Here is a 27,280-nt window from a genome sequence, read left to right on the forward strand (position 1 = left end):
TCAGGGGGAGGAGTTGATGATAATATATTTGCTCCCAAAGCTGGCCTACATGGTTCAGTTTTATCGTTCAGCCAGCGGGATGACCATAAAAACTGAAGCGATTCCCCCATCCACACATTGGAGGTGGATGGGGGAATCCTCCCCGCTGCACTCTTGTATTCTGACAATGGGGGGACTCCTCCGCTCTCAGAATACACAGATCAGCACTGAAGCTATTGGCTGCAGCCGCTGGGGGAGTGGCTTTTATCCGGCAGTGGCCACACATGGATGGAAATGTGAGCGATCCCTGCTGAACCAGCTGAATTTCCATGGATCTATGGTCACCTTCAGTGACTTCCTCCCCTCCCCCTCATCGCCTTCACGATGGAAGTCATGCTGAGATCATCTCCCATTGGCTGAGCAATATTCTCATTTGTCTCTCAGCTCCTTCTTGCTATTCCTCGTCCTGCCTGTTGTTTCCTTGGATTGATTTTCTGTGTAGTGACCTCGGCTTGGTCTCTTGGATGCGCTCGTCTGTTGCTTGCCCTGACCTTTCTCCTGATTCCTGGATCTCCTCCACATCTCTCCTCCATATCCTCTTACACAGCTTTTCTCCACACCTGCAGTGACCCTGGGGGGAGGAAACTTGGCACCAGCACGCCGCCAAATCCATCCCCACCATTAGGGGCTCTGGAGACAATTGTCTGCTATTTACACTCCGTTCCTCCGCACGTCACCTGATCACATGACAGCTTACTGCCACAGATTCCGGACAGATTTCTGGATGGTAAAGGTCAAAGGTCACTCTTCAGTTTAGGAGAGGTAGGACGCACCCAGGAACAAGGATTTGGTTTATACGGGAGCCTCATATAGAGGATTCCTCAAATCTCCCCATCCAAATGTCCCTCCATCCAGAGTCTATATGTCCTATGACATCACACTGACCTCACCGCCCCTCCCCCAATGTCCCTCCATCCAGAGTCAGAGAATCCTATGATATCACACTGACCTCACAGCTCCTCCTCCCAATGTCCCTCCATCCAGAGTCAGAGAATCCTATGACATCACACTGACCTCACAGCCCCTCCCACCAATGTCCCTCCATCCAGAGTCAGAGAATCCAATGACATCACACTGACCTCACAGCTCCTCCTCCCAATGTCCCTCCATCCAGAGTCAGAGAATTCTATGACATCACACTGACCTCACAGCTCCTCCTCCCAATGTCCCTCCATCTGGCATTTTTCTGATGCTCTTAGGATGTGGGGGCTCCTTGGTATCCTCACATGTAAAGTGGGACTGTTGGTCCTGCGTTGTATGTAATGACATCAGAATGCTGCAACAAGCCTATACCCTGCGTAGTGTGGGGGTCCTGTGGGGGGAATTATACCTCAGCCTGAAGTGGGGCTTTAATAAAATGGAGACCTGAATGGAGAGGTGAGGATGATTCTGGGAATATCATTTGATGTGACTATTTGTGTTCAGATGTAGAGTTTTCCTCCTGTGAAGTCTGGAGATCATATGACATCACATTGCCTCCACCTCCCTCCCTGATAGAAGAGAGAAAGAAGAAGAAGATTCTAGAAGTCACCAGAGAGATCACTGAGCTGCTGACAGGAGAGGTGAGCGGTGCCGGGAATTCTGGGACATTCTCCAGTAACAGACAAGGGATGTGTCTGGATGGTGACTGTATCATTGTGTGTGTCAGGTTCCTATAAGGTGTCAGGGTGTCACTGTCTATTTCTCCATGGAGGAGTGGGAGTATTTAGAAGGACACAAGGATCTCTACAAGGACGTCATGATGGACAATCAGCCGCCCCTCACATCACCGGGTAAGAGGAGACTTTATTGTAAAGGAGAGAGCAGTACGGAGGATCCACCTAGATCCCCCATCATCTGATAAACACATAGAAACAATGGATTCAGTCAGTGCGTGTGTTTCCTACAGATGGATCCAGTCATGGGAACCCACCAGAGAGATGTCCCCGTCCTCTGTATTCCCTGGATTCCACACAGGAAGGTCACACCATCCCTCACCATCATCAGGTAGATGATGACAATTATTGGTAGTTGTGATTTATACACAGCATGTTTGTTACAATGAATGTTTTATTATATCTTTCAGAGTGGAATCCTCGGGGATGATAATATTGATGTTAAAGAAGAGTATAAAGAGGAGGATGAGGAGTATGGAGTGATGGAGGAGTTTTCAGAAGGACACAAGGATATGATGGAGCCACCTAATACCAGGAACCCACCAGAGAGATGTCCCCGTCCTCTGTATTCCTGGGATTCCACACAGGAAGATCACACCATCCCTCACTATTACAAGGTTGGTGGGACAGAGCATCTAGAACATGGACTTGTAGAGACAATGTGTGGAGTTCTTTTATGTGACCTTATATTTAACAGATGATATTTTCTCTCATTTCCTTGATTTAGAGTGGAGATCCAATCGATATAGAATTTGAGGTGAAAGCAGAAGAAGAAGAGGCGTATGTGAGGGATGATCAGCAGTCTATGGAGGAGGATGGAATAACGGGGACATTTATAGAGGAGGACACTCCTACAGAGATCAGCACAGGTGGGTCATGAACACTAAATCCATTCCTCCACCCATACTGCTCACTGATTGGTCCAGAGTAGGGCGGGGACTGGGTGATATCAGCCTGTAATCCCCTGGTCACTTTCCTGAGCTGTGTTCCCCGTCCTGTATTCCTGGATTTCTCTCGGATAATCTTCCTTCTCTGTGCTGCAGACACAATTTATGTATCTAGACTGGATTTATGGAGGTTCTGGGGTTCAGCTGGCAGCAAAATGTTCATTTTCAGCACAGGCATTACAAGACCTTATCACCTGACATAAGTGTCTACGGTCTCCTTCCCTATGCCCTGGTCTAGTAAGATCTCTGACAGAACAATTTTCCCAGGGTTCCTTGCTCTGTGGTCTGCTGGCTGTGCCGGGTGGAGGGATATGTCTGTATGTCTCAGACCCAAGTCACTGAGTGCAGTCTCAGGAGATGGGAGGCAGCGGTGTGGGATCTCTGCAACTTGTCTACAGGAAACATTTAATCTTCCACTGATTACTGAATACCAATATTATGAGTCCTGACCCTTACACTGTATAATTTATTTTGTACATTACATACTGCTGACCCCTGCACTATATACTCTATGTTGTACATTACATACTCCTGACCCCTGCACTATATACTCTATGTTGTGCATTACATACTCCTGACCCCTGCACTATATACGCTATGTTGTACATTACACCCTCCTGACCCCTGCACCATATACTCTATTGTTCATTACATCCTCCTGACCCCTGCACTATATACTCTATGTTGTACATTACATACTCCTGACCCCTGCACTATATACTCTATGTTGTACATTACATACCCCTGACCCCTGCACTATATACTCTATGTTGTACATTACATACTCCTGACCCCTGCACTATATACTCTATGTTGTACATTCCATAGTCCTGACTTCTGCTCTCCCCTTCCCCCCACTGCTATATATACACATAATATGGATTCTCTTTTGTTACACCCATTTCCTCCCAGCTGGACATTTTATATCGGATGATGTGATTGGAGCACAGACGTTTACATGGTGATAATAATGTGATAACATCCTCCAACTTTGGACCCTTAAACAGAAAGTGATAATGAGGGAGGAGTCAATACCCCAATGATGGTGGTCTTCAGGATCAGTCCAGTCTTCATCTTGGTTGTTCTCGCCCCATCCTCACTCTCTGACCTCTGGTGGGGCTCAGCCCCGCTGTTCTTCATGACTAAATCATGGAGTAAATAAGGAAGTGCAGTACTTCTTGTGTTGGGAAGATGGCGATGAGTGATAGAGGGGGTGGGGACCCTCGTCCTATAATCCCCTCATCACTGTCCCTCCTATAAAAGACAGTTCTGGTTGTTTCCTCACTCTCTGACTAAGGTCCATGAATAAAGAAATGACCTGGTAGGAGATCAGAGGAGCCATTTCCTAGTTCCCTTGAGGGTGGAATTGTAAGCTCCTCAGAGACCAAGCTGCCTGATGTGGGCGGAGTCCTGGTTTGGGGGAACCAATCAGCTCCTGTCTAGTAATCCTCTTTGTCTTTGTATTTTAGTCCATGGCCGGGAGATGAGGAAAACCTCTGAGGATTGTCTCACTTTGTCTCCAGACTGGAAAGTAGAAGATGAGGACATCACACAGTATAGTCCAGGAGAAAACCCGGCTCCCTCCAATGTCCATCCGGCACCACCCAGTGTAGATGGACCATCGGATTCCTCGTATCCTGAGGAACCTCAGACTGTGCGGGACCAGGCCAGCCTTCCAACAGCTTCTCAGAGCTTCTCCTGTACTGAGTGCGGGAAGTGGTTCTATTATAAATACCATCTTAATTTGCATATAAGATCTCACACAGGGGAGAAGCCATATTCATGTCCTGAGTGCGGAAAATGTTTTTCAGTGAAGTCTAGTCTTTACACACATCAGAGATCTCACACGGGGGAGAAGCCTTATTCCTGTCCTGAGTGTGGAAAATGTTTTTCAATGAAGTCCAGTCTTAACACACATCAGAGATCTCACACGGGGGAGAAGCCATATTCCTGTCCTGAGTGCGGGAAATGTTTTTCAAGGAAGTCCCATCTTTACACACATCAGAGATCTCACACGGGGGAAAAACCTTATTCCTGTCCTGAGTGCGGGAAATGTTTTTCAAGGAAGTCCCATCTTTACATACATCAGAGATCTCACACAGGGGAGAAGCCGTATTCCTGTCCTGAGTGTGGGAAAAGTTTTTCACAGATGTCCCAACTTTACACACATCAGAGATCTCACACGGGAGAGATGCCGTATTCCTGTCCTGAGTGTGGGAAATGTTTTTCACAGAAAGCCAGTCTTTACACACATCAGAGATCTCACACGGGGGAGAAGCCATATTCCTGTCTTGAGTGTGGAAAATGTTTTTCAGCTCAGTCCAATCTTTACAGACATCAGAGATGTCACTTGGGAGAGAAGCCACTTTCCTGTCCTGAGTGAGGGAAATGTTCCTCAATGAAGTACTGTCTTCCTGTACATCAGGGGTCTCACACAACCCTGGAGAGGTATTAGTGCCTTGAGTGCGGGAAATGTCTTCTAGATGAATGTTGCTGGACATCCCAGCTCTCATGTGGGGAAGAAGCACCCCCTGATATACACCTCAGATATACTCCATGGCTGATCTTCATCATGGAAGAAACAGTTCATAAGGAGATGAGAGGCCCCCAAAGACATGGATGAAGTGTGGGACCGGGTTGGCCATTGATGGCAGGAGAAGAATAAAAATGGAGTCCTACCCTAGAGCACTGGGCTGACTTCTCATTGGGGTGCAGCCTATATACTAGAGATGGTCTACACCTAAATGAAAGGGGATCTGCTGTGCTGGGGGAGGGGTTTATGGGAAGGCTGGAGGAGAATATAAACTAGGATGGAGGGGGGAGGAAGAATTAAATTATAATGGGGTAGACAGATCAGACAGGGGTCAGTACTTATTGGGGGGTGGAATGGGGAAAGATGGGGGGAGGGCTATGGCAGATGATAAGAAGGTTCCCATGTTACAAACAACCAGTGGAATTGGTACTATTTGTATGAAAATAAAAAATACACAAAATCCATGTGAACAAGGTGTCAGTGAATGGACAAGGTGTCAGTGAATGGACAAGGTGTCAGTGAATGGACAAGGTGTCGGTGAATGAACAAGGTGTCGGTGAATGAACAAGGTGTCAGTGAATGAAAGTGTTTGTTCACCAATGCCAGAAGTGTGCCCAGCACAATAGGTGAGTTGGAAGGTTTGGTGCATGAAGAGAACTAGGATTGAATTGGTATTGCTAAATCTTGGCTTCATTCCTCACATGACTGGGCCATTCATATTCCTGGCTAGGTTCTCTTTCGGAGAGACGGGGGAAATAGGAAAGGTGGTGGTGTCTGTCTCTATGTGAGAAGTGATCTCAGAGCAAGTGTGAAAGAGGACCTAGTTGATGGAGAGTGTGATGAGGCTGAAGTATTATGGGTGGAACTGCACATGGGGGGCGGTACTACAAAGGTCATCATTGGAGTTTGTTATAGGCCTCCCAGTGTTAATGAGGAGGTTGAGACTCAGCTCCTCCCACAAATGGAAAGGGCTGGGACAGTGATAATGGGGGATCGCAACTACCTGGAAATTGACTGGAGTAATGGTACTACAGGAACAGTTAAGGTGCAAAAATGTATAAACCTACTACAGGACAATTTTATGGTCCAGCTCATAGAGGCCCCAACTAGGAATGATGCTCTGCTGGACCTGGTCATCTCCAACCATGCTGAGCTTATTACAAATATCCATATAATGTTAGCTGTAAACAGCGAGCATATACGGGAAAATAAAAATGCTCAACTTTAAGAGAGCTAACTTTCCAAGGCTGAGAGCTGCTCTCCAAGACTTATACTAGGAGGGAATATTGGTATCGATGAACACAACACAGAAATGAGAGTCCTTCAAAAAGACTGTATGTGACCACACTGCAAAATATATTCCCAGGGGCAACAAGTATAAAAGGCTACAAATCCAACTTATTATTATTATTACATGGAGTTTATATAGCACCAAAGGGTTTGCTCAGCGCTGTACAATAGAGGGGGGACAATACATGGCACAGTACAACAACAACAAACAACGTACGAGGGGTAAGAGGGCCCTACTCTTTTGAGCTTACAATCTAGGTGGGAGGGGGTAAAGGTACAGTAGGAAGTGGCTGAGGGGTGGGAGGAAAGAGGGAGAATGGCCGTTAGGTGAGGGTGGGGTAGGCTTCCCTGAAGAGATGGGTTTTGAGGGAGCGCCTGAATGTGAAGAGGGAAGGCGACAGTCTGATGGATTGGGGCAGTGTGTTCCAGAGGATGGGGGAGGACCTGGAGAAGTCCTGCAGTCGTGCATGGGAGGAGGAGACCAGGGAGCAGGATAGAAGGAGGTCCTGTGAGGAGCGAAGGGTACGGGTAGGGCGGTACTTGGGGATCAGGTTGGTGAGGTAGTCAGGGGCAGTGTTGTGAACGGCTTTGTAGGTCAGGGTTAGGAGTTTAAATCTGATGCGTTGGGCAATCGGGAGACAGTGGAGGGAGAGGCAGAGGGGGGTGGCAGAGGTGGAGCGGGTGGTGAGGTGGATGAGTCTAGCCGCTGAGTTCAGGATGGTCTGGAGCGGGGAGAGCCTGCACTTGGGTAGGCCAGTGAGAAGAGAGTTGCAGTAGTCAAGGCGTGAGATGATGAGGGAGTGTACTAGAAGTTTGGTGGTGTCTGGGGTGAGGAAGGAGCGTATCTTGGCAATATTGCGAAGATGGAGCCTGCATGTGTTTGTAAGTGATTTGACATGCGGTTGGAAGGAGAGGTTCGAGTCAAGAATGACGCCAAGGACTTTGGCTTGCGAGGCGGGAGTGATAGTGGAGTTGTTGGTGATGATGGATAGGATGGGGGGGGGGGGTTGGCAGGGGGAAAGACGAGGAGCTTGGTTTTGGAGAGGTTGAGCTTGAGGAAATGTAGCGACATCCAGTCTGAGATGTTGTTTAGGAGGTGAGTGATGCGGACGGAGATAGTGGGGGTGAGGAGAGAACCTATGTGGCTTACGGCCAAAGTTACAAAAGCGATAGATAATAAGAAAAGAGCTTTTATTAAATATAACAATGAAGGAACGCAATCATCGTTTACACATTACAAAGAATAGAACAGAAGATGCAAAAAGGAAATAAAGGAGCAAAAACTGAAAACGAACGACAGAAAGATATCAGGACGACCCCAAAACATTCCTCCAATATATGAATAGTAGAAAGGTCCGGTCCCAGCATGTAGGCCCTTTACAGAACCATCTAGAGGGGGGGGGACAAAGAGAAGGACAATGTATGAAATCCCTTCTTCAGCTCTGTGTATACAAAGGATCATGGGGGGGCTCTTGTCCATAATGGGGGTGGTACTGACACCCCCCAGATGATCCACATTGGCTCACAATTGATATGATCCAGAAATATTTATACAGAATAAAGGTGAATAAAGCCCCTGGACCGGATGGCAGACACCCACGGGGCCTTACAGAATTCAGCTCTGTCATCTCACAGCCATTGTTTCTCATTTTTAGGGACTCTTTAATGACTGGCATAGTACCACTGGATTGGTGTAAGGCCAATGTGGGGCCAATATTTATAAAGGGGACAAAATCTTTCCAAAGTAATTACAGACCTGTTAGTGGAACTTCTATAGTTGGGAAGATACTGGAGAGTTTAATAAAAGACCACAGAGAGGAGTTCTTGCTGGAAAGAAATATTGTAAGCCACAGACAGCATGGATTCATGAAAGACAGAAGTTGTCACACAAATCTGATTTCTTTTTATGAGGAGGTGAGCAAAACCTTGGACAGAGGAGTGGCGGTGGATGTGGTATACTTGGACAGAGGAGTGGCGGTGGATGTGGTATACTTGGACAGAGGGGTGGTGGTGGATGTGGTATACTTGGACAGAGGGGTGGTGGTGGACGTGGTATACTTGGACAGAGGGGTGGTGGTGGATGTGGTATACTTGGATGGAGGGGTGGTGGTGGTTGTGGTATACTTGGACAGAGGGGTGGCAGTGGTATACTTGGACAGAGGAGTGGTGGTGGATGTGGTATACTTGGATGGAAGGGTGGTGGTGGTTGTGGTATACTTGGACAGAGGGGTGGTGGTGGTTGTGGTATATTTGGACAGAGGGGTGGCGGTGGAAATGGTATACTTGGACAGAGGGGTGGTGGTGGATGTGGTATACTTGGACAGAGGGGTGGTGGTGGTATACTTGGACGGAGGGGTGGTGGTGGTTGTGGTATATTTGGACAGAGGGGTGGTGGTGGTTGTGGCATACTTGGACAGAGGGGTGGTGGTGGCATACTTGGACGGAGGGGTGGTGGCGGTTGTGGTATACTTGGATGGAGGGGTGGTGGTGGCATACTTGGACGGAGGGGTGGTGGTGGTTGTGGTATACTTGGATGGAGGGGTGGTGGTGGTTGTGGTATACTTGGACAGAGGGGTGGCGGTGGAAATGGTATACTTGGACAGAGGGGTGGTGGTGGTATACTTAGACGGAGGGGTGGTGGTGGTTGTGGCATACTTGGACAGAGGGGTGTCGGTGGACATGGTATACTTGGACAGTGGGGTGGCGGTGGACGTGGTATACTTGCACAGTGGGTGGCGGTGGTTGTGGTATAATTGGACAGAGGGGGGGCTGTGGACGTGGTATACTTGGACAGAGGGGTGTCGGTGGTTGTGGTATAATTGGACAGAGGGGGGGCTGTGGACGTGGTATACTTGGACAGAGGGGTGGCGGTGGACTTGGTATACTTGGACAGAGGGGTGGTGGTGGATGTGGTATACTTGGACAGAGGGGGGGCTGTGGACGTGGTATACTTGGACAGAGGGGTGGCGGTGGACTTGGTATACTTGGGCAGAGAGGTGGCAGTGAACAAGGTACAGTTGTGCTCAAAAGTTTTCCTCCCCCGGCAGAAATTGTGAAATTTTGGCATTGATATTGAAAATATGACTGATCGGCCAAAAAATGCTCTTTTATTGAAGGATGATGATCATATGAAGCCATTTATTATCAAATAGTTGTTTTGCTCCTTTTTTAAATCATAATGATAACAGAAATCACATAAATAACCTGGATCAGAAGGCTCCGCCCCCTGGATCGGAAGTCTCCGCCCCCTGGAATGTTTGGCCTTGGTACAGACACACAAGGTGACACAAACGGATTACAATGCCAATTAGAGGTTCATGTCCCACATCTGTGGCTTGTTAAATTGCAATTAGTGTCAGTGTATAAATAGTCAAGGAGTTTGTTAGCTCTTATGTGGAAGCACTGACTAGGCTAGATACTGAGTCATGGGGATCAGAAAGGAACTGTCAAAAGTCCTGCATAACAAGGTAATGGAACTTTATAAAGATGGAAAAGGACATAAAGAGATGTCCAAAGCCTTGAATATTCCAATCAGTGCTGTTAAATTACCTATTAAGAAGTGGAAAGTTTGGGGACCTCTTGATACCAAGCCAAGGTCAGGTAGACTTAGACCAAGTAAGATTGCAGCCACAACTGACAGAAGAATTGTCCGGGATACAAAGGGAAATCCATAGGTAACTGCAAGAAAAATCCAGGCTGCTCTGGAAAAAGACAGTGCGGTTGTTTTGAAGGAGCACGATATGATGACACTTGAACAAAAATGAGCTGCATGGTGGAGGTGCCAGAAAGAAGCCTTTACTGCATCAATGACACAAGAAGGCCCGGTTAGGCATGTCAAGGTGTTGTCAGGCATTATGTAACCGGGCTTTTTTGTGGCATTGGTGCAGTAAAAGCTTCTTCCTGGCACCTCCACCATGCAGTTCATTTTTGTTCAAGTATCACCGTATTGTACTCCTTAAAATCAACCACACTATCTTTTTCCAGAGCAGCCTGGATTTCTTTTGAGGTTGCCTGTGAGGTTTTTTCTTTGAATCCCTGACAATTCTTCTGTCAGTTGTAGCTGCAATCTTTCTTGGTCTACCTGACCTTGGCTTGGTATCAAGAGATCCCCGAACTTTCCACTTCTTAATAGGTGATTTAACAGTACTGATTGGAATATTCAAGGCTTTGGACATCTTTTTATGCCCTTTTCCATCTTTATAAAGATCCATTACCTTGTTACGCAGGACTTTTAACAGTTCTTTTCTGATCCCCATGGCTCAGTATCTAGCCTAGTCAGTGCTTCCACGTGAGAGCTAACAAACTCATTGACTATTTATACACTGACACTTAATTGCAAATTAAAAAGCCACAGATGTGGAACATTAACTTCTAATTGGCATTGTAACCCGTGTGTGTCCCCTTGTGTGTCTGTACCAAGGCCAAACATTCCAGGGGGTGGAGACTTCTGATCCAGGGGGCGGAGACTTCTGATCCGGGCCATTTGGGGGATTTCTGTTATCATTATGCTTTAAAAGGGAGCCAAACAACTATGTGATTATAAATGGCTTCATATGATCACTATCCCCAAATAAAAGACAGTTTTTTGGCAGATCAGTCATATTTTCAATATCAATACCAAAATGTCACAATTTCTGCCGGGGGAGGAAAACTTTTGAGCACAACTGTGTATATATATGTCTATATGTGTGTGTGTGTGTGTGTGTGTATATATGTCTATATATATGTGTGTTTATGTATATGTGTACATAGTGTGTATATATAATATAATATATAATGCTCAGTACATAATTGCCATATAATAATGATGTTGATCACTGAAATGAATAACAAAAGTATGAATACAAATACACCGTGTTCCAAATTAATATGCAAATGATATTTTTGTTATTTCCCTCAATAATTGATGTAAATATCAGTCGGCATAATTCTCATATTACAACTATAAGAGGACAATTCACATTTTATTGAACAAACCTCCTAATGATAACAGGATTTTTGTTCCAAATTATTCCGCACAGGAAGTTTCAAAACACTTTATAGGTTGTAAAGAACTGAAAATTGTCATTTGTTGTGTTTGCAGCAAATTTACTGAAATCAAAAGCTATTTCAATCCAACTTTTCTCAACATTGTAACTTTGTAAACATTTGAAGTGGTCACGTTACATTGTAACATAGGAGCCCTTATCTGATAGCAGATCACAAGTCTTGCATCCATTGAACTTGTGAGTTTTTGGACAGTTTCTGCTGGAATTTGTTTGCAAGATGTCAGAATAGCCTCCCAGAGCTGCGGTTTGGATGTAAACTGCCTCCCACCCTCATAGATCTTTTGCTTGAGGATGCTCCAAAGGTTCTCAATAGGATTGAGGTCAGGGGAGGATGGAGGCCACACCATGACTTTCTCTCCTTTTATCCCCATAGCAGCCATTGATGCAGAGGTATTCTTTGCAGCATGAGATGGTGCATTGTCATGCATGAAGATGATTTTATTACGGAAAGCAGAGTTCTTCCTTCTGTACCAGAGAAGAAAGTGGTCAGTCATAAACTCCACATACTTTGCAGAGGTCATCTTTACACTTTCTAGGACCCTAAAGGGGCCGACCCGCTCTGTTCCCATGATTCCAGCCCAAAATATGACTCCACCACCACCTTGCTGACATCGCAGCCTTGTTGGAACAGGGTGGCCATCCACCAACCATCCACTACTCCATCCATCTGGACCATCCAGGGTTGCACGGCACTCATCAGTGAACCGGACTGTTTGAAAATGAGTCTTCATGTATTTTTCTGCCCAATGCAGCCGTTTCTGCTTGTGAGCATTGGTTATTGGTGGCCGAATAGAAGGTTTCTGCACAGTTGCAAGACTCTGGAGGACTCTACACCTTGATGTCCGTGGGACTCCAGAGGCACCAGCAGCTTCAAATATCTGTTTGCTGCCATGTAATGGGATTTTAGCAGCTGCTCTCTTGATCCGATGCCTGGATCTGGCAGAAATCTTCCTCAATGTGCCTTTATCTGCACCAACCCGTCTGTGCTCTGAATCAGCCACAAATCTCTTCATAGTGCGATGATCACGCTTAGATTTTCGTGAAATATTGAATGTTTTCATACCTCGTCCAAGGCATTGAACTATTTCACTCTTTTTGGCAGCAGAGAGATCCTTTTTCTTCCCCATATTGCTTGAAAATGGTGCTCTGCTTAATAATGTTGAACGCCGTCCTTTAGTAGTTTTTCCTTAAATTGGGCTCACCGGCCAATCTAATTATCACAGGTGTCCCAGATTGTTTTCAGTGATCAAAAGAGCCCTGACACACAATGCCATCCATGAGTTACACTGAAAAACAAAATATTTCATCTTTGTGACACTTAAATAGAATTTGCAGAATAATTTGGAACGCAGTGTAGTAATAAATCCATGATTAAGCTTTACCTGTACATTGTGATTAGAGCATATCGATCTTTTGCTGAGTGATTTGCATTAAATCCATGTTATTAGAGATCGTAAAATGCTTCAGCAACTCTTTAGAACTCTTTCCAAGTGATCAGACGGGTTTAGAGGAATATTATGAGGAAGTATTGTGTTCGATGTGTCAGAATTGTAACAACGGCAGTGGAGAGAGGAACTTCAAACAATCAATCAACAGCAGAGGATGCTCAGATGGCGGTGGAATGCACGCCGGTATGTGACCATTAGTGGGTGCCTGCTCAATGCGTTCCAGCCGCCATCTTTACTTGTCACTGGAGGGCATATCACAGGAGGTGCAACCGAGAAGCCGCTGAAACCGCCCATATGTAAATCCGAACAGACGGAGGGCGGCTGCACACAGCCACAGTCTACTGCTCACTGCGTCATCACTTGCGGGATGGAGAGCCCAGGAACCAACACCTCCATCACACAACACAAGGAGGGATGGAGGGGCACAGCGTCCACCTTGCACTAGATGGAAGAGTTTATGGATTATGATCCAAAGTAGGAAGGAAAAAAAGGGGGAAAATTATGCAAATAACTTAAAAAATAAAATGATTAACTAACAATTGATGGACCACAACACTGGTAAATTGAATTGATGAATAACGATAATGAAAAATATTGGAAAATATTTAAAATAATGATAAAAAAATATTTATATATATATATATATATAAATTGAATAAATGATAGTTAATGACTGAATAAATAAAAATGAATGAATAGAAGGGAATGAAACAGAAACTAGTATATACAGTAAATATGAATAATAAAGACAAAAATAAAACAGGAAGACCATAATAATAATAAATTAATTAAATAATTAATGAATTTATGATGAATCATAATAAATGATGAATGATAAAAATGAATATAAGACCAAAAACCGACAACCTTCCAGGCCTCTATGAATTTTGGGGATAAATGAATAAAGAAATAATAAAAGACATTGGGCTGGAGATAAATTGTTCATGAAAAGAATGAGTAGATTTCATGTGATGTAACTCCTGTTTAAAACAGATGGAGACTTTTCATAGGGACTAGATCAAGGCATGTGTTTCAAGATCATCATTCAAACCTTTTGGGGATAAAGTATCTAGTGTAAAAATCCAAGAGCTCTCTGTGCTGCAGAGTCTTTGGTGTCTCCTGCCATTGTCCAGATCTTTCGGTATGGCCTCCACCCCAAAGACTCTGATACCACAGTAACTACCTTGGGGGACGTCTTTAAAATGATGGGGGACAGAGCATTTTTTTTTACCATTTTTTGATACTGTTTTTATTTCACTGATGTGAATTCTTAAAGGACAGGAAGTACAGCCTATATAGAGTAAGCCGCACGGGCAAAAAAGTCCATACACAACAAAAGAAGTACTACATTTAATGATCCCAAGTGATCTCGCAGGTGCCACAGTTGGAGACACCACATCTATAATTCCCTTTTTGGTCAAAGAGACCAGACCATGGGCCTGGAACAGATTTAGGGAGGCTCATAGTCTTGAGTAGCCTACTGGGAGCTAGGATACTTCTAAGGTATGAGATTCAGTATGGTTCTGTACGAGATTTAATAATAGATCCTGGGCCATCAAACAGATTCTTTCCAAAAGTTGGAACATTCTCAAAAATGATCCTGCCCTGGGTCACTCACTTCCACAGAAGCCGAGCTTGATCTTTAAGAAACCCAGAGACCTTAGAAATAATTACTTTATTATTAATAATCCTTAATAGGGGCATCAATGTATTTTCCAATTCACTCCAAGGGTCCTTTAATGGCTGAGATGATGGGCCTCCCTGGTGGAATAACCAACCTCTTATGTACCTTGGGGATAATGTAGATAGTGGGGATGTTATAATCCTCCACATGTAGATAACTGTATTCCTTCTTGGTGATAAGGCCCACCTCACATGCCAGGGATAGTTCATGATTAAGGAGCGAGACCACCCTGGGAAAAGGATTCCTCTCTAGTTTACTGTATGTAGAAGTATCTTGAAGCTGCCTTTTGATCTCACATTCATAATCATCCGTAGACATGAACACCACATTACCACCTTTGTCACAAGGTTGGGTGCTTCCTTAAGTTCCCTGAGTGCCTGTCTCTCATGCTGTGAAAGGTTATCAACATCACTTGGTCTCCAATCAAGCTGTGCCAAGTCATGATGAACCAGATCAAGGAATACTCCCAGCCATCGATGTTTCTGGATCTGGGGTATTTTAGTAGATTTTATAGGTAGACAAGCCTGTCTTAACCCTAAATTGCAAGGATCCTCCTCAGTATAGGACTCGGAGGTTACATCCTCCATCAATGAAATGAGATTGTCCATAGCCTCCTGATCCCTATCCTGTAATATAGGGGTAATATACAGGTTGGAACCAGTTCCTTCCTGTCTTCCTTCCTATAGTGACCTCAGGTAGACCTTTCTGGGTGAATTGGAAAATACATTGATGTCCTTATTAAGGATATGGTGATGGCACTTCCTTCATATGTTCAGGACACACGAGATGTACTGTCAAAGATTGCTCAGATTCAGGTACAGCCAGGTACACTTTTGGTGGGTATTGATGTAGAGTCTCTCTATACCTCTACCCCCTATGATTGGGGGATTGGAGCTGTAGCCAATTTCCTAGATAAAAGCTACCCAATGATGGGAGCTCAGAATGAATTCCTTATTGAACTGCTAGAGTTTGGCTTAAATCAAAACATTTTACAATTTCTAGGTACATCATACCATCAAATTTGTGGGACTTCAATGGGAGCCCCCTGGACACCTGCGTATGTGTGCTTGCACCTTGGCTGGTGGGAGGAACAAATTGTTTATTCACCCCCCCTGTACATCGATGATGTCCTCATGCTATGGGAAGGCACTGAGTCGACGCTTCATGTGTTTTTGTCTGAACTCAATAATAACAATCATAATATCACACTCACCTATACCTTTAACTATAGGGAACCTCGTTCCTTGATCTCTCAGTATGGATTGAGGGTGATGCCCTCCATACTAAAACATATAGGAAATCTACAGCTGTCAATTCCTTGCTCCTCACCTCTAGCCCCCATCCACATTCTCTGATCCGGGGGATCCCCACTGGACAATGTCTGTGTATTTGCAGAAATTGTACCTGTGGTGACGACTATGAACAAGAAGCAGATGGCCTCTATAACAGATTTCAGGAAAGGGGGTATCAACATAGTACTCTTAGACAATCCAAAGTGAAAGCCTCTAAATGTAAGCGGGAAGTTATTACATACATGTCCTGACAATTCTGTCTCTCATGATCTGTCTTCTGTGCGTATTATTACCCGGTTTGGGATCCAGTTGGAGGCGGTACGGGAAATTCTTACTAAGCATTGGCACATCCTTACTCAGTCCCCTGAATTATCTCAGATTGTAGGCCCTAGACCCCTTATGGTCACTAAGCGAGCAATGAACCTGAGGGACAATCTAGTTAAATCCGAATTCACACCAACAAACAATTGGCTAACAGATTTAGCTCCACTCATCGGAATGTATCTGTGTGGATGATGTATTATATGCAGGTATGTTGAACGGACAGACAGATTTACTGCTGTCAACAGACAGAAGGTTTATCATATCAAACAATTCATGAACTGTGCCACCACACGTGTGAAATACATGCTCCAGTTCCTTGTGACAAAATATATATTGGAAAAACAAAACGGCAATCACGTGTACGTATAGGTGAACATTTAGGACGCATTTGTAATAAACATGATCGAACTCCTGTAGGTGAACATTTAGGATGCATTTGTAATAAACATGATCGAACTCCTGTAGGTGAACATTTAGGATGCATTTGTAATAAACATGATCGAACTCCTGTAGGTGAACATTTAGGATGCATTTGTAATAAACATGATCGAACTCCTGTAGGTGAACATTTAGGATGCATTTGTAATAAACATGATCGAACTCCTGTAGCTGAACATTTAGGACGCATTTGTAATAAACACGATCGAACTCCTGTAGGTGAACATTTAGGACGCATTTGTAATAAACACGATTGAACTCCTGTAGGTGAACATTTAGGACGCATTTGTAATAAACACGATCGAACTCCTGTAGGTGAACATTTAGGATGCATTTGTAATAAACATGATCGAACTCCTGTAGGTGAACATTTAGGATGCATTTGTAATAAACACGATCGAACTCCTGTAGGTGAACATTTAGGATGCATTTGTAATAAACACGATCGAACTCCTGTAGGTGAACATTTAGGACGCATTTGTAATAAACACGATCGAACTCCTGTAGGTGAACATTTAGGACACATTTGTAATAAACACGATCGAACTCCTGTAGGTGAACATTTAGGACGCATTTGTAGTAAACACGATCGAACTCCTGTAGGTGAACATTTAGGACGCATTTGTAATAAACACGATCGAACTCCTGTAGGTGAACATTTTGCTAAATGCCACAATTCTCTCCTGCCGGTTTGCGTGTGAAGGCCATTTATGCTCTCAATTTGCCCAATCATAGGGGTGACTTTGATACAATTAGTTTACGTAAGGAGAAGGAATTGCAGGTCTTTCTTGACCCATAACTGTCCTTTTTGCCCCCTACTCACTGCTATAATTCCCATTTGTTAACAATCGGTTATATATACTTACTAATCCTATCTCTTTCCTGTTTGGCCATTTGGTTCCTCTGGCTCACTATGGCATATACTGTACTTTATATGGGGTTCTAGTTGCCCCTCTGTATGGGAATGTTTGCCCCGTTATGTATATTTGAATCCCCTCTTTTTGTTTTAATTATATGATGATTTGTAGCATTTTTGCACCGCTGGAATGACTTTTCTGTAGTGGCCATTTTTCCTGTGTGACGACTGTGTCCTCTATAAATGTCTTCAACAATATGGCCGCTACATCCTGAAGAAGCTCACGTGACTCAATAGGCGAAATGCATTGACATCACAGCGTTGTAACGCTCACTTCCTCACCATCCGGGTCCTCCCTGGCGGCTCTACAGTCTGACCACACCAGACCATCTGACAGACTCTCTGTCCCTGGACAACCACATGGCATGCTCCTGCAGCTCTCATGTTGCAGCAAGTCAGGATCACCATAGATGTCGGTATATGGTTGGCTGAGCAGACATTGTTTTCACATTAAGGCATCAATATATTGGGAACATTCCCCACAATAGCAAATTGCTCGGTTGAGTTACTTATTGGATGTATTTATCCTTATGGCGGGAAAGCGATTCATTACACATCTGTACAACAGCTCACCCCCCATTTATTGTATCCTGTATACTGCCAATCATATATACTGAGATTATGGCCATTTACATCTCCAATCAAGGATGATTTAGTGGACTGTCCTCTATGGGAAGTATATGGGTCTGTCATGCATCTATGGCCTCAACAACCATCAAGGGATTGATCCATGTGGTCTAGTAAATGATAACCGTTTGTCTCCCCATTTCTATATATTGCTTCCGGTTGTTTTATCATTTCCCTCTATTGGGGGTCCATCTATTTGGTTTATAGGAGCAACGGGATGTATTCCTATCCTTACAATTATCTTTCACACATGTGGCGTGTTCTGGACTGCCTTCTATGGATATACCGGGATTCATATACACCTACACAAGGACTGTCTCAGTCTGTTTTATTGTTTTTTGATCCTGCCACGATCTACATTTGGCTCCACTGACTTCTGTGATTACTCTACTTCCAATTTTTTTTTATTATTTTTGATCTCCCTTGATTTCTATGTTTGATGTGGAATGACCCTCTTTGGGTTTCACATTCTCTCATTATATTGGCCAATCTTAGTGCTGTATGTGTGCGTGTGGCGTGGACCCGGGTGCCTAGGTGGGGGTCTCTCTATATGGCAACGTTGTCATGATTTTATTGTGCTGGGTGGAGGGCATTGTCAGCTTTCTATTGTTGTCATGTCAATTTCAATACAAATTGTGTTTCAAGCCGCAGCTCTGTTCTCTTGAGGACTTCTCTTCCAGTGAGTCCTTTACTCGTGGGTTTCCATTGTTATCTCTGGATTTCACCTCAAACAATAAAGACTTTGAATTCTGCGTTTCACACCTCAGTGTCTGAATTGCATTATTCCCAGAGTACTTTGTATCCGGCGTGATTGTATGGAGGGTGCCGGCATGAAACCGATCTATCCTAACAATGGCCAAAACTCATCACAGCTGGGGGAAGGATCGTCACATTCATTCAACTAAGATTTTTTAAATAGATCTCTAAATAGTTATGAAATCTCTCACCACAAAATGTACTCAGCCAATGAAAGGCAATGACTCCATTTTTATTTTTCTACTGTTATCAATGACCAACAATTTTGGTGTGCCCACAGTGACAGAGTCTGACAGCCCTGCACTAGATGGTCATAGGAAACCACTATATGAAATAAAATACGGACAATATGTGCTGAGCTGAGCAAACACATTTCATATTTATTCCACTCATTTTATAAACATAGACCTCTAAGAATTTGTGAAAGATTACACTGAAAAATGGCCAACCCAGTCCCACACCTTCATCCATGTCTTTGGTGACCTCTGATCTCCTTATGAACTGTTTCTTCCATGATGAAGATCAGCCATGGAGTATATCTGAGGTGTATATCAGGGTGTGCTTCTTCCCCACATGAGAGCTGGAATGTCCAGCAACATTCATCTAGAAGACATTTCCCACACTCAAGGCACTAATACACCTCCAGGGTTGTGTGGGATCTCTGATGTACAGGAAGACAGGACTTCAGTGAGGAACATTTCCCTCATCCAAGACAGGAAAGTGGCTTCTCTCCCGTGTGAGACTTCTGATGCTTGTAAAGATGTGATTTCCTTGAAAAAAATTTCCCGCACTCAGGACAGGAAAGTGGCTTTTCCTCTGTGTGCAATCTCTGATGTCTGTGAAGATGTGATTTCCTTGAAAAACATTTCCCGCACTCAAGACAGGAATATGGCTTCTCTCCTGTGTGAGATCTCTGATGTATGTAAAGATTGGACTTTCTTGAAAAACTATTCCCACACTCAGGACAGGAATACGGCTTCTCTCCTGTGTGAGATCTCCGATGTTTGTGAAGACTAGACTTTTCTGAAAAACATTTTCCACATTCAGGACAGGAGTAAGGCTTCTCCCCCGTGTGAGATCTCTGATGTGTGTAAAGATCAGATTTCTGTGAAAAGCATTTCTTGCACTCAGGACATGAATATGGCTTCTCCCCTGTGTGAGACCTCTAATGGATTTGAAGATTGGTCTTTAATGAAAAACATTTCCCGCACTCAGGGCAAGAAAACGGCTTCTCCCCTGTGTGAGATCTCTGATGTCTGTAAAAATTGGACTTACCAGAAAAACATTTCCCGCACTCAGGACAGGTATATGGCTTCTCTCCTGTGTGAGATCTCTGATGTATTTGAAGATTGGTCTTTAATGAAAAACATTTCCCGCACTCAAGACAGGAAAATGGCTTCTCACCTGTGTGAGATCTTTTGTGCATGTTAAGATGTGATTTAAAACAGAAACCCTTCCCGCACTCAGTACAGGAAAACCTCTTCTCTGTTGGAAGACCGACCCGGTCCTGCACAGTCTGAGGTTCCTCAGGATACGAGGAATCCGATGGTCCATCTACACTGGGTGGTGCCGGATGGACATTGGAGGGAGCCGGGTTTTCTCCTGGACTATACTGTGTGATGTCCTCATCTTCTACTTTCCAGTCTGGAGACAAAGTGAGACAATCCTCGGGGGTTTTCCTCATCTCCCGGCCATGGACTAAAATACAAAGATAAAGAGGATTACTAGACAGGAGCTGATTGGTTCCCCCAAACCAGGACTCCGCCCACATCAGGCAGCTTGGTCTCTGAGGAGCTTACAATTCCACCCTCAAGGGAACTAGGAAATGGCTCCTCTGATCTCCTACCAGGTCATTTCTTTATTCATGGACCTTAGTCAGAGAGTGAGGAAACAACCAGAACTGTCTTTTATAGGAGGGACAGTGATGAGGGGATTATAGGACGAGGGTCCCCACCCCCTCTATTACTCATCGCCATCTTCTCTTTTCATGTGACAACACTGAAAAAATGACACTTTGCTACAATGTGACGTAGTCAGTGTACAGCTTGTATAACATATAAATTTGCTGTCCCCTCAAAATAACTCAATGCAGCCATTAATGTCTAAACCACTGGCAAAAAAAGTGTGCCCACTCCTAAGTAAAAATGTCCAAATTGTGCCGAAAGTGTCAATATTTTGCATGGCCACCATTATTTTCAAGCACTGCCTTAACCCTCTTGGGCAGGTGTGTTAAATTTGGTGTTATCGCTCTCACTCTCTCATACTGGTCACTGGACGTTCAGCATGGCACCTCATGGCTAAGAAATCTCTGAGTATCTGAAAAAAAGAATTGTTGCTCTACATAAAGATGGCCGAGGCTATAAGAAGATTGCCAAGACCATGAAACTGAGCTGCAGCACGGTGACCAAGACCATACAGCGGTTTAACAGGACAGGTTCCACTCAGAACAGGCCTCGCCATGGTTGACCAAAGAAGTTGCGTGCACGTGCTCAGCGTCATATCCAGAGGTTGTCTTTGGGAAATAGATGTATGAGTGCTGCCAGCATTGCTGAAGAGGGTGAAGGGGTGGGGGGGTCAGCCTGTCAGTGCTCAGACCTTATACTGCACACTGCATCAAATTGGTCTTCATGGCTGTCATCCCTGAAGGAAGAATCTTTTAAAGATGATGCACAAGAAAGCCCGCAAACAGTTTGCTTAAGACAAGCAGACTAAGGACATGGATTACTGGAACCATGTCCTGTGGACTGATGACACCAAGATCAACTGATTTGGTTCAGATGGTGCCAAGCGTGTGTGGTGGCAACCAGGTGAGGAGTACAAAGACCACCGTGTCTTGCCTACAGTTAAGCATGGTGGTGGGAGTTTCATGGTCTGGGACTGCATGAGTGCTGCCGGCACTGGGGGGCTAAAGTTCATTGAGGCAACCATGAATGCCAACATGTACTGTGACATACTGAAGGTACAGTCCCCAGGTACCTAGGTCATAGAATGCCTATGAAGGAGATCAACATTTTGCTTCCAGCTGATCCCCAGAATCTCCATAAATCCAGTCTAGAGACATAAATTGTGTCTGCAGCACAGAGAAGGAAGATTATCCGAGAGAAATCCAGGAATACAGGACGGGGAACACAGCTCAGGAAAGTGACCAGGGGATTACAGGCTGATATCACCCAGTCCCCGCCCTACTCTGGACCAATCAGTGAGCAGTATGGGTGGAGGAATGTAATTATTATACAGCATTTATATTGCACCAACAGTTTGCGCAGTGCTTTACCATGTGAGGGCAAACAATACAGTCACAATACAATTGAATACAGAAGGGATCAGAGGGCCCGGCTTGTTAGAGCTTACAATCTAAAAGAGGAGGGTCACATGACACAAAAGGTAATAACTGTGGGGGATGGACTGATGGAGAAAATACATGTACAGTTGTTTGGTGGAGGCAGGATAGGCTCCTCTGAAAAGTTTTCAGGGATCGCTTAAAAGTTGACAGAGTAGAAGATAGTCGGACAGATTGGGGGAGGGAATTCCATAGGATGGGAGAGGCTTAGGGGAAGTTCTGCAGACAAGCATGGGAGGAGGTGACAAGGGAGCTAGAGAACAGAAGGTCTTGGGAGAAATGAAGAGAGCAATTTGGTTGGAATTTTGAGACCACGTTGGTGATGTCTCTGGGGGTTGAGTTGTGGATTGCTTTGTAAGTGGTTGTTATTATTTTGAATTTAATTCATTGGACGAGTGGCATCCAATGCTGGGATTGGCAGAGAGGGGTGGCAGACACTGAACAGTTAGTAAGGTGGATGAGTCTAGCAGCAGCATTCATGATGGACTAGAGGGGTATAGCCTATATAAAAGTAATCCAATGAGGAGGGAGTTGCTGTAGTCGAGGGGAGAGATAACCTGGGAGTGAATTGGGAGTTTTGTGGTGTCATTGGTTATGAAGGGGCGTTTTTTGGAGATGCTGCGGAGGTTGAGTTGGCAAGCTTTTCAAAGAGACTGAATTTGGGGCTGAAAGGAAAGTTCAGAGTTCATGGGTTACCCCTAGCACCCTGGCATGTGGAGACTTGTGCCATTGGTCTTGACAGAGGTCAGGGTAAGGAGCATGTGGGGGGAAATAGTAGGACCTGTTATTGGATAGATTGAGTTTGAGGAAGTGGTGTGACATCCAGGATGATGTGTCTGTTAGTAAATTAGTGATCTGTGAGGAGACTGATGTTGTGAGCTGAGGGCTAGAGAGACAGATTTGGGTGTTGTTAGCGTAGAAATGATATTGGAAGCCATGGGAGGTTGTCAGCTGATCCAGGGAGGATATGTAGATCAAGAATAGGAGGCATCAAGGAACAGAACCTTGTGGGACCTGGAGGTTCAAAGGAAGAGAAGAGGAGGAAGTAAAATTGTATGTTGTAAGTGACACTGAAGGTGCGAAGAGATAGTTAGGGTGAGAACCAACAAGAGCACAGTCATGGATACCAAGAGAATAACGTTTTTTTTTTTGCTGAGGGGGTGGTCAACTGTACCAAAGTCAGCTGAAAAGTCCAGAAGTGAGAGTACAGAATAGTGTCCATTGGTTTTTGCTGTTAGTAAATCATTTGTAAGTATTAGGAGATCAGTTTCTGTGGAGTGTTGAGGGCAAACGCCAGACTGAAGGGGATCAAGAAGGTTATTCTTGATGAGGTGGTCACTTGGTTGGTTGTAGACCAGGCTGCGTTTTTTGAGACTTCTGGTGTCGTCTATTTGCCAGGGTTGTGGGGGTCGGGGCCTGATTCTGTGTGTAGAGAGAAAGGTGAGCTCATCCAGGGTGGAGGACAGGGATCTATTGTAGACAGAAGTAGCTAGATTAGGGCAGGACAGGGGTGAGATATTGTCATAGAGGTAGTCAGTAGCAGAGTGGAGAAGAGAAGGGTAAAGTGGTGAAGGTCTCTACAGGTAATGATTAGACGGTTGATAGGAGAGGAGGTGGAAGACAGGGAGAGAGCAAACTAATAAGGTGGTGATCAGAGAGCAGTAAAGGATTGTTGGAGAGGATGAATGGAGTGCATAGGTAGGAGAATACAAGGTCAGGGGCGTTGCCCTCAGAGTGAGGACCATCCACCCATTGCTTCAGGTCAAATGAGGAGGTTAGACTAAGAAGTAGCAGGAGTGTTAGTATTACAGGGATGTTGAAGTCACCGAGAATGATTGTGGGGATTTCAGAAGAGAGGATGTGGGTAGCCAGGCAGAGAAGTCATCAAGGAAAGTTGGTACAGGTCCAGAGGGCCAGCAGATGACAGCAATTCTTAAAGTTGGAGAAAATAGACGTACACAGTGAGCTTCAAATGATAACCGAGACAGAGAGGGCAGAGAGTGAAGAACCTGAAAGGTGCTCTGTGAGGATAGGAGGATTCCCACTCCACCTCCCTTGCAGCCACTGGGTCTGGGGGAGTCCAGAGAAGGCCACCATGGGAGAGGGAAGCAGGAGAAGCAGTGTTGGATTCATGTTCATTCAATTTTCATTGACAGTAAGTACATGAATGGAATTAGTGACAAAGAGGTCCTGAACAGAGGTGAGTTTGTTGCAGACCGAGTGGGCATTCCAGAGGGTACAAGAGAAGGGTAGACTGGTTCTGGGAAGAAGAGGAATGGAAACCAGATTATGTGGATTGTGGATACTGCCAGAGGGTGCAGGGGATGGGTGCATTGGTAACAGGGGTCCAGGGTTTGGGGATATGTCTCCAGAGGAGAAGCAGAAGGGTGAGGGAAGTAATCTGAGAGTACGACTTATATGAGGAGACATGCCTCAGCATCCTGGGGGGTTATTAGCATGTGGGCATAGAATGAGGAGGAGATGATGAGTGCAGTGATAAGGAGAGGACAGAAGTGAGGGTGATATATACAGATTGTGGGGTGGAGGAGTGAAGGAAACAGAGTTTGAGGAGAGGACACAACTGTGAAAAGGAGAGGTAGAGGGTGCATGTTACAGAGAGGAAGGAGAGCTGAATGGGGAAATGAGATCATCTGCAGTCTGATGTTTTACAAAGTAGCTTGCTGTAGATTATCGCTTCATGCATTGCTGAAGTGGAAGAGGAGATGTGCCACCTAATTAACAAACCCACTATATTGGGAGAACCCCAACATGCACCACCCTGGCATGTGCCTCCCCCATAGAGGTGATCTAGATAGTGTTCATGACCCACCTGTGCTGATCTCTGTAGGAGTGTCCTCCTCTATAAATGTCCCCGTTATTCCATCCTCCTCCATAGACTGCTGATCATCCCTCACATACGCCTCTTCTTCTTCTGCTTTCACCTCAACTTTTATATCTATCAGATCTTCACCCTAAACCAAGAAAAGTAGAGAAAATATCATCTGCAAAATAAAAGTTCACACACAAAATCCACACTTCATCTCCACAAGTCCATGTTCTAGATGCTCCATCCCACCAACCTTGCAATGGTGAGGGATGGTGTGACCTTCCTGTGTGGAATCCCGGGAATACAGAGGACGGGGACATCTCTCTGGTGGGTTCCTGGTATTTGGTGGCTCCATCATATCCTTGTGTCCTTCTGAAAACTCCTCCATCACTCCATACTCCTCATCCTCCTCTTTATACTCTTCTTTAACATCAATATTATCATCCCCGAGGATTCCACTCTGAAAGATATAATAAAACATTCATTGTAACAAACATGCTGTGTATAAATCACAACTACCAATAATTGTCATCATCTACCTGATGATGGTGAGGGATGGTGTGACCTTCCTGTGTGGAATCCCGGGAATACAGAGGACGGGGACATCTCTCTGGTGGGTTCCCATGACTGGATCCATCTGTAGGAAACACACACACTGACTGAATCCATTGTTTCTATGTGTTTATCAGATGATGGGGGATCTAGGTGGATCCTCCGTACTGCTCTCTCCTTTACAATAAAGTCTCCTCTTACCCGGTGATGTGAGGGGCGGCTGATTGTCCATCATGACGTCCTTGTAGAGATCCTTGTGTCCTTCTAAACCATGTAGGCCAGCTTTGGGAGCAAGATATATTATCATCAACTCCTCCCCCTGAAGGGGTTCATCTACGTATTACCTACTTTGCTGCCAGATCCAGGAATGTCTTCTCTCTGCTTCCTACTTACTCATGTTTCCCCTGGAACTTCCTGTCTGTACCTGACATCACTTCCTGTCTGTACCTGACATCACTTCCTGTCTGTCTTCCATAGAGACTTCCTGTCTGGGTAGAAGTGAGATCCCCACCTTGTGGAGCTCAGAGGAACTGCAGCCCCGAGAAGCGTCTGGTAGTGTGACCCCGGCCTTGTGCTGGGTGTGTATGGACTGTAGATCCTTATAGAGGGGTCACCTCCACTCCCACCAAGGGGGACAGAAATATATGACTGCTCGGGGGAGGGGTTTTGGCCCCTTTGATTTTGCAGTAACATTGATTGCAGATTTAGTCCTGTAGAACATCTGGTATATGGATACAAAGCCCCCCAGCTGGGAGTAAAGGGTGGAAATGGCTGGTGACCCCCAGATTTGGGCAATGATGTCATCACTATAAATGGATAAAACCCGCGCTATGTGTAACAACTCCAAACCTACAAAAACCTTCTAGCGGACTGCTGCTGTAACAAAGGGAAGGATTCCCTGTCATCTAGAAGAGCATTATGTGTCACAGCGCTGTCCTATTGTGTGTGCACAGAAATCATCACAAATACACTACAAATATGTGGAGACATTCAGAGATAAAGAGCTCGGGGCTCCAAATCCTATTCTCTGCACATCCACTGCTTCCACTTTACACCCACTTCATTGGTCTTATGGGGTTTATCAATAAATGAAGGAAACTGAACCGTGTGCAAATCCATCCACAACATAAAGTGCTTTGTGCTCAAGATGCTGCTCCCTGCAGATCCACTGCTTCCACTTTACACCCACTTCATTGGTCTTATGGGGTTTATCAATAAATGAAGGAAACTAGTTTGCAGAGGAGGAGCCTGAACATGGCACCAAGCGGCAGATCAATGTGAGATCTCCCAGCACCAGGCGTCTCCAATGTCCCATTACAGCACAGGAGGAAATCCCCTAGGAGCAGCTGCCATGACCGACCTGGGATCAGGAGTGGTCCCCTGTGGAGGAGAGCGAGGAGTGCGGACCCTTCCAGGTTGGACTGGCCGGCTGGTGATGGAGAGTTAGAGTGCGGCTGAGGCTGGAAGAGGAGAGCAGAGATCCAGCGTGGATGCCGAGCGGTCACATGACTTGCCGCAAAGGAGTCCTGGGAGCTGGGAGAAGCTGGCTGGTGTGAAGGAGTGC

The 27,280-nt window shown here is 45.0% G+C and overlaps 3 protein-coding genes across 3 annotated transcripts in view; 2 read left to right on the forward strand and 1 right to left on the reverse strand.

The window, feature by feature from the left end:
* Positions 1-27,280, forward strand: part of LOC149468155 (uncharacterized) — a 104,938-nt gene that overhangs the window by 63,329 nt on the left and 14,329 nt on the right. The window contains 1 exon segment of the mRNA XM_089670640.1: positions 4,408-4,761. Coding sequence (XP_089526766.1) covers positions 4,408-4,761 — 354 coding nt within the window.
* LOC149468157 (uncharacterized) lies at positions 1,256-2,879 on the forward strand. Its single transcript, XM_089670655.1, has 4 exons — positions 1,256-1,811; positions 1,928-2,025; positions 2,105-2,311; positions 2,811-2,879. The coding sequence occupies exons 1-4, from the start codon at positions 1,727-1,729 to the stop codon at positions 2,877-2,879; spliced, it is 459 nt and encodes a 152-aa protein (XP_089526781.1). The 5' UTR covers positions 1,256-1,726.
* LOC149468158 (uncharacterized) lies at positions 19,209-25,765 on the reverse strand. The gene is made up of 3 exons (XM_089670623.1): positions 25,418-25,765; positions 25,168-25,309; positions 19,209-20,695 (listed from the first exon to the last, which is right to left on the reverse strand). Exons 1-3 carry the CDS (start codon positions 25,643-25,645, stop codon positions 20,163-20,165), a joined length of 903 nt encoding a protein of 300 aa, XP_089526749.1. The 5' UTR covers positions 25,646-25,765; the 3' UTR covers positions 19,209-20,162.

Source organism: Staurois parvus, unplaced genomic scaffold (genome assembly GCF_062004578.1).
Source record: "Staurois parvus isolate SC_StPar_1 unplaced genomic scaffold, SC_StPar_1.0 ptg000092l, whole genome shotgun sequence".
Classification (NCBI taxonomy): domain Eukaryota; kingdom Metazoa; phylum Chordata; class Amphibia; order Anura; family Ranidae; genus Staurois; species Staurois parvus.